An 8,568-nucleotide genomic window follows, 5' to 3' on the forward strand; every position below is an offset into this window, starting at 1 on the left:
GGGAGTGGCAGGGGTGCGTCCCAAACTCTGCAGCCCTGCGGAGGGGAGTGGCAGGGGTGCGTCCCGAACTCTGCAGTCCTGCGGAGGGGAGTGGCAGGGGTGCGTCCCGAACTCCTCCGTTCCCGCTCCAGCGGCACAGCACTCCTGGCCCAGTGGCTGGACGAGGCCGGCGCTGGTATTTGGCCTTCGCCACGCCGCACCGCGTAGCACAAAAGGTCCCCAGCTGTGGCCACACACACACATATACACACACACACACACAACAGGAAGCGCTCTCTAAAGCCGCCAGATCTGCTGCACAAAGCCCCGCAAAGCACCCACGGACTCACAACAGGCCGGCTCTTTGTTTCCCTGAGGATGCACTTAACCGGCCAATCAATGGTCATCCCCCGGCGGGGCCGGGAGGCAGGGGGCACACCTGGCGAGGGGCGGGATGGGGGGCACTGGGCATCCCCCGCCATCGTCATTGTCCCCCTCAATGCTCAGAACGGGAAAAATTGTGCTTGGCTGACAAAAGGCTGAAAGGCGGCATATCGCCCGAAATGCCTTTAAAGCGTGCCGCAGACACAGAGGAATTCATTCGTCGTGGGGGCAAAAATACGCCGCAGACACAGAGGAATTTCAGAGCGATCCCATCATGGGGCAAAAACCTGCCGCAGACATAGAGGAATTCACCCATCGTGGGGCAAAAACCTGCCGCAGACACAGAGGAATTTCAGAGCGATCCCATCATGGGGCAAAAACCTGCCGCAGACATAGAGGAATTCACCCGTCGTGGGGCAAAAACCTACCGCAGACATAGAGGAATTTCAACCATCAGGGGGCAAAAACCTGCCACAGACATAGAGGAATTCACCCGTCTGCTGTAATGAGCCGACTAATGCCGCTGTTATTGAGCTAGCCTAAGTTGGAGAGAAAAGATAAACAAAATTACCCTGCTAAAACAGTGTTTCCCATACATTGACTAATCTGTGGCGGGGTGCCACAAAATCAAAATCGGCCGCCACAGATGAATATTCTATGTTTAATTTAATTGAATTTAAATATAAGTTCAAATCCTTGCATTGCCATTGAGCTGCGCTATTTACGCACGCAGCCTTTCCTTACCCGCCCCGCTCTCTGTCGTAGCCTGCTGCCCCTCCTCTGCATGTGCATTTAACAAAATATTCACGATTGTTGAAGGATTGTTGTTGCCACATAGAAGCATTGCACTAAACACTGCAGAACTTAAAGTTAAGTTATGCAATCAAGCAGTATCTCAAAGCTAACGTTAGAATACTGTTTGGATGTAGAATTTAGCATGCTTAGCCTACTTACAGCTGCTTGTCAATTTCGTTGAAGGGCTCATTTTATTGACTCTGACATTGAATGTTTGCAAAATCCCGATGTAAATGGAAAAGTGTTTTCCAAAATTCAAAAGTGCTTGTCCCAAGGAGAAGTAGGAACCTTTATTTTTATGTAGAACCCCCAGCTACCGCCACAAATTGAATCCAATTCTGTGGGAAACACTGTAAAACCAGACTCCTTCGCTTTGTGAATAGTCTGGGGACTCACAATTGGGAAACATTTCCAATACTAGCATCATGGCAGGTGTAGACGTAGGTTAGGTTTTCCTGCGGTAGACGACGTTGGTTAGCTTTACTGCAAACTGCGTTTTTTACTCTTCTCAGAGAAGGTTTACATTACAATGTCAATGTCAAAACATCATTGGGGCCCGCCGACCAATTTTGAAAACCCAATGTGGCCCTTGAGCCAAAAAGTTAGCCCACCCCTGCTTTAAAGGTACCCTATGCAGTTTTGACAATTTCTTCGCTGTTTTCTCGCTTATTGCTCGCAGTTTTCTCTACAGAGCTCCCCCTACAGCTTCAGAGTATATATTTTAGACAATCCTCACTCGGTCAGTCTACTGTTTCCTCTTTCCCTGTTCCTCCGACAATGGTTTACTCACTTTCTGCTTCTTTTTGCTAGCTCTGCCATGACGAATGTCTGAGAAACTCCATTGCTACCTTGTTCTAGCCCGTGCCTGTATGTTTGTAGTGGCGTAAAGCAATTCGTTACATCGCAAGCCCCCCGCACCAAAGTTGCAAGAGTGTTTTTTCCGCTCACAGACGCTAGGGGGAAGTGAGACGGCCACCATTCAATCCGGAAAAAGTCATATAACCATTCCAATGACTCCGAAGCTGTTGAGTTAAGGTAAATTAAACAAAAAAAAAACTGCATAGTTTCCTTTAATTCAATAACTGTCTGCAGTAGCTTTGATCTCGCAAACTCTGTTTTTTAACCATGTTAAAGTACAATACAAAAAGTACAATGTTGAGCTGTACAATAACTGAATCAATTACTGTAATGTAATTGTTCAGCCTTCCTTCAGGCCGGAAGACTTAGAGTACCACTTTACAGGTTACAAAAAAATCTCACTGAAAATGAGGACTACACTTAATGAACCTCAGAGAATAAATAAATGGTGGAATGAATGAATGAATGAATGAATGAATGACGCTATAGCACCTACAGGGCTTAAATTTCACTGCGGGATTGCGGAAATTCCCGCATACACTTTTACAGCCTGTCTGATGACGTTAATCTAATCATGAAGTGGCGTGAATGCAGTGCTATTGACCAGACGGATCAACTACCGAGTTGAATTGAACATAGCCTCATGCAGACTCAGACACACACACACGGGGAGAGAGAGAGAGAGAGAGAGAGAGAGAGAACCACTTTGCGCTTACGCAAATAGGCTACGCATAGTAGGCTACGCAACCATGGCAAACTTTTACATCTGGAAAGAGCTCCTTGGTAACTATCCTGCTAGCTCAGGTCACGTCAACACTTGATCCCAGAAAGATTGTCGTTGACTTGTTAGTTTTTTGAACATTTATTTTATCTAATGACATAGAAAACATAATTAATTGCATCCACATATCCTATGCACTATGCACAACTTTTATTCACTAGCGGCTAGCCTAAAACCATCAGGCTGAAGGGAGGCTAATTACTCTCACGTATTTCTTAAAGTGACAGGCACTCCATTACATCTACTCATCACCAATGTGCACTCAATTAGACCTACACACCACATTCAAGATATGCCTAAGTGTAATAGTTTAAACATCAATATGAAGCATTCAAATTAGTAGATATGTTTAGCTACTAGTAATTACTAGTAAAATACTATACATTATTAACTAAATACACTCTATATGAATTAAAAAATATATGAAATAGAAACATATCACATAAGCCATCATTTTCAGTGTGTGTGGATAGAGTCAAGCAGAATCTAGGATGGCCACTGTTGTGAATCCCCCCCCCAATTGTGTAAATCCCCCCTACATTAATAGCCTAAGGGGGGAATTCCCCCCCCATTTTGAAAATGAATTTTAAGCCCTGACTTATGTGTTAGCCTCCATGCTAGCCTCACAGTCTAAGATGATGCAAATTCGCAAGTTCAAGCCTGGGGCTCAACTGCGCAGTTGTAACACAACGCAGGTAGGTTACCTGTGCATGCCAGTGACTCACCTGCCATTCTTGCCGATGAAGGTGGCCAGGTATCCATGGCCTTCTGTGTCGTGGAGGGTCTCTGTCATTTCCTGCTCTTGAAATATAGGCTGTACACCACGCACAGTCGCAGGAATGTCAGCTACTTAACACGACAGAGAGAGAGAGAGAGAGAGACCACAGATAGGGACAGCAAGAAAGAGAGGGGGGAAAAGAGGAGAGAGAGGTTTAATGTTTACTGGACCAGAGCCTTACAGTTACTGCACACTGTTAAAACATGGAGAATGTTGCGTAGAACACGCAATGCCCTTGTCCTAGGCACATTGAATTGCCTCTGTGTATGAAATATGCTATAGACTCTTTCAACAATAAAAACAAAAACAATGCTTGAACATTCTATTTGGTTCCCAATCTACTTCCTCTGCATTAAGATAACATAATATGGAATGTTAAAATGGAAGCCTTGTGGGGCCAACTATGATGCTGATAATGGAACTCTCTTGAAAGGGTCTATTCACCTTATTCCGCGCACAAACATGGGGGGCGCTAGCTTTGCCCACATTGCCTCCGAACTTCCGATTGAGAAGTACATCCATTGCGATACATTGAGATAGCAGAGCTCTATCGAGATGACTGGCATCATATGTTATGGGTCATCATAAAGTTAGGGACGTTGATTTAGGATTTTGGTGCCTTAAGACATTTCTGTTATACACCTTTCCTATCTGAAGTTAGGAAAACACTGACTTTGGAGCGGCTGTTCTGTAATGGCTTTCTAAACTAGTAACCATAGTTACCAAACAGATAAGGATTTGTGAGTTTCTCCATACGATACAGCGGCCATTGCCGCATATGTCTACCCACTCCGTAGGGGTGAATAGCCTTGGGTAGCGAAGTACAATATTGCAATCTGACCTCCTGATGGCATTTGTCGTTTTCCTCCCAAGTTAGCCTCTCTATCCTCTTCTGCCATGTTATCCCAATGAAGCTAACTAGACGTAGCTAGCCGACCGGAAGTTTAAAGACAACGTGGAATTTTAAAATATGGGCGGGCTGACTAAAGTGAATAGTGGTGCTATGGGGGGGAACTGTCAGCCTCTATTAGCAGGAGCACCCCCCTCTCCTCCCCATGGACCCCACCCCACACACCAAGGACTTAATTATAATATACTTTGAAGGGGGTATGTCCCCGTACACCCCTTCTCATTTCAATGTGTTTCCTTTATTTTCATGACTATTTACATTGTAGACTCTCACTGAAGGCATCACAACTATGAATGAATGCAAAGTTATTTGGCCCACAGATGAATATTTGTCAAGTTATGGCTTGCTGAATATGGTATTAAATAAAATAAAAAAAATAGCAACTTTGAAGAAACTAGAATATAAGACCTGTTTTCAGTTATTTCACACTTTTTTGTTAAGTACATAATTCCACATGTGTTCATTAATAGTTTTGATGAATCTACAATGTAAATAGTCATGAAAATAAAGAAAACGCATTGAAATGAGAAGGTGTGCCCAAACTTTAGGCCTGTACTGTAAATGTGCCTTGCCTTGTCTATTTCACCGTGCTTTAACAGAAAGAGATGGACAACCGCTGGCCGTATCTAAAGATGCCCCCCACCCTCCTATGCATAAGACGACTGTGAGAAGCTCAGTTGCCTGGGAGTTAACTTCTTTAGTATTTAGCGGACACTTTTATCCCAAGCGACTTACAGAACTAATTGCTGAAGCCAGTCTCCCTGGAGCAACTTGGAGTTAAGAGCTTTGCTCAAGGGCACTACAGTGGGAGGCAGGAATCGAACCGATGACTTTGTGTGACAACTGCCATGCTAGCCAAGTTCCTTATCCACTAAACTACCACCCGCCTCCGCCAACACCTCTCTCTGCCCGCCCCAAGGCCACCTGACTGCCTCCCATGGCCTTCAACTGCCCGGCTTCTTTGCCTGGACACAAAATACAACCAATAAAACAGGATTTAGTCGGCGCACCAGATATTGCTCACAAATCATTTAATGTTTCACTGCCAAGCATGTACTTGCAAGGTAGTAAAACATCAGGGGCCCTATCATGACATAGGGGGCAGCCGTGGCCCACTGGTTAGCACTCTGGACTTGTAACCGGAGGGTTGCTGGTTCGAGCCCCGACCAGTGGGCTGTGGTTGAAGTGCCCTTGAGCAAGGCACCTAACCCCTCACTGCTCCCCGAGCGCCGCCATTGTAGCAGGCAGCTCACTGCGCCGGGATTAGTGTGTGCTTCACCTCACTGTGTGTTCTAATTCACTGATTGGGTTAAATGCAGAGACCAAATTTCCCTCACGGGATCAAAAAAGTATATATACTTATACTTACTATACATTCTAAAGCGCATTCTAAGGAGTTGCTTATATCTCGTGACAGTGCGTCTTCAGCTGTGCTCCATACGTGTCTCTCGCCTCTCCCCTAATCACTTTTAACCGTCATTACTAATTTGCAAATGATGGTGAATAACTACTCATCATGAGATGTACAGTATTTCGTAATATCTTTATTCTAATTATGTTTCCCATTGTAATCGTGCAATTTGTCATTTTTGCATGGACGTGCGCTGGTGTGCGGTAATGAATGATAGAAGGATGGTGCTTGCCATCTGCCAATATGACTGTTGACAACACGCTCTTAAAATAACATATAAACAACTCGCCATAAACTTCTGACCAGGTGTACAATAGCGATTTTTAGACAATGCGCCAGGCCCCTCCCTAGGTTGTTAATTGCCACACCCCTGGGCGCATTGTTTATAAAATAAACGTGCAAAATACTGAATTAAACTTTGCACGGGTGAAAAACGAGTTTTACGCCATGTGCCAGAGTGCAAAATGCAGCCCCAGATGTTTTCAGGAACAATATCTAACTCTCTTTCCAACAGCCTTGTGGGCCCACCCTTCATTTCTCTATTTCTCTTCCTCTTCCTCTCCATGTTATATTATCATGGCTATGCCTCCCTTCATCTATCTCTCCCCTACTACAGCTGTCTGTGTTGTTGTCCAGGCTACACTACTAAATCCCCCCCTTGTACATCTGCCTCACCAAATGTCACCCTTTTCATCCTACATTCTCCATGTCCTTCTGTCACTTCATCAATCAACAGCGCTGTTCTCTCTTAATCCCCGACACTTTCACACGTATCCTCTTCTACATAGCAGTCTCTCACTCTCGCTATTGTCACATGACAGCTGAAACATTAGCTATGTAATTCACACGCACAATAAAACACCACACCAGCAGAATTGGTATCTCTCACCAAGATAACCTCGGTTATATTAGACCGCTGAAACTAGACCCGACTAGGCTGATGCGGAAGGGGGGGGGGGGTAAGGAGATGAGACGTTGCCATACTGTCAACTGGAGGAGAGGCTCTGGGCGACTTATAGCCTGTCGTTTGTCTGTGGCAGGTGCTTGACAGGTTTAAGGTTCAGGGTGCGCAAGAATCGTAGTGCAAGACTGATAAATGCATAAGACTGTATTATGTTAACTAACGTCTTATCTCAAATTGTGATTTTGTATTGAGCTCAAAACAATTTATTTTACTCTTAAAACCGGAAGTTCAAAGAATGCTCTCTAAATTGAGAAATTAAACCAGCGAGGTAAAAGGACTTTCACCTGCTTTAACTGCATTATACTTTACAATGACATAGGTTTGCATCTACATAACAGAACCTATGCGTGCGAATGAATGAATGAGTTCGCTACTTCGTTTCGTGGCTAGTGTCAGTGTCTGCACGTTCGCCTAAAAATAAATGTAACAGTATAATATCCCCCATTCTTTTATCGTATGTTAACAGGCATACATCCGCGTAGCACTACTGTAAACTTTACTTTGAATTCTGTCCATTATTACAGCATAACTTCTTATTACAAACATTCCAACGTGACTTAGAAGCACTGTGGGTAAAAGTCTTAGATTAAATCGCATGGCCGATATGTATAGCTAATTTGGAAGCCGATGCATGCTAGTTAGCCTACTAGCCAGGAGACATGTCACTCGAGTACAATCCCGATGTGGCTAGCCGTTAATGAGACGAACGGCTAAAAAGACAGATTAATGTTAGCCGTGGCTGCTAACCTAGCTACGACTGGCACGGAAGGTCAAATAACCGCATGCTTATCTCGTGAATTGTATGGCGCGAGACATTCATGCCTGCACATACACATAGACTAAACGCAGACGGACGCGGCGTTGACTGTTATATCCTCTTCCCCTAGCGTGCCAATACATTAAGGTCACACATGAGGCATTTTGTCATTAAAGCGGTCGTTATATTGAGTGGACAATGAGCTAGCGAAGCGTAGGTGCAGGGGACAGACACAGAGGCCCTTGTCCTGATGCGAAATTTAGACACCGTTTCTTCCAGAACGGTCGCAAGTGGCATGGAATCATGAGCGTTGCTGCTGGTTACCTGGCGCAGAGAGTTTGAAGTCGAGGGTGTAATGTCGCACTGCCATGACGGGAAACAGCCCTCTGCCATGCCTGGGTTAGGCAGCCAGGTATGGAATTGGAGCGAGTCTTCGAAGACGTCCAGTTGACACACCGAAGGTGCAGTTTCCACGTTCCTGCTTCACTCCACAGCGGGGTTTAGTAGAGTAGCGAGGGAGGGAGGAGTGGCAGGCAATCCCCGACTGCAGCGGGACGACCCGCTCTCGTCTAGCAGCGCCGGTGGGAGGGTCTTCGAGCCTATTGGCAGACAAACCCACTTAACTTTGATTATGGTAAACATGAAATATCATGTGATGCCATTTTTTTCATTGGCCTACTAAACAAAATTGGTTGTCCACAAGTGCGGGATACTGGTGAATGAATGGTGCAATTCACTGGACGGTTTAACTTGCACAATTGGACCTAAAAGGATGTAACTGTCTAATGTGTCAACAATAGGCTATTCTGCAACTAATTGCCTAACTGCCTGGAATAGCCTACAGCTTTTTGCGAAACCAACAAATAGCAAAATAACGATGTAGGCCTAAACGGTGAAAACTATTTTTTACCTAGGCTACTTAGGCTATTCCATTCCATCTTCTCTATGTCA

General features: G+C 44.9%; 1 protein-coding gene across 2 annotated transcripts in view; it reads right to left on the bottom strand.

Annotated features, from left to right (window-relative positions):
• sms (spermine synthase) overlaps positions 1 to 8,197 on the bottom strand; it is a 23,942-nt gene extending 15,745 nt beyond the window's left edge. Inside the window, exons 1-2 of one of the 2 annotated variants that reach the window (XM_048233907.1) lie at positions 7,942 to 8,197; positions 3,523 to 3,646 (exon numbers count right to left, since the gene is read on the bottom strand). In XM_048233907.1, coding sequence (XP_048089864.1) covers positions 3,523 to 3,646; positions 7,942 to 7,987 — 170 coding nt within the window. In that variant the 5' untranslated portion in view covers positions 7,988 to 8,197. The remainder of the gene's footprint in view (positions 1 to 3,522; positions 3,647 to 7,941) is intronic. The other variant, XM_048233913.1, reaches the window with a different exon arrangement.
• Positions 8,198 to 8,568: the final 371 nt, after the last annotated feature.

The sequence above is a fragment of the Alosa alosa genome, chromosome 2, assembly GCF_017589495.1.
Source record: "Alosa alosa isolate M-15738 ecotype Scorff River chromosome 2, AALO_Geno_1.1, whole genome shotgun sequence".
In the NCBI taxonomy this organism is placed as follows: domain Eukaryota; kingdom Metazoa; phylum Chordata; class Actinopteri; order Clupeiformes; family Clupeidae; genus Alosa; species Alosa alosa.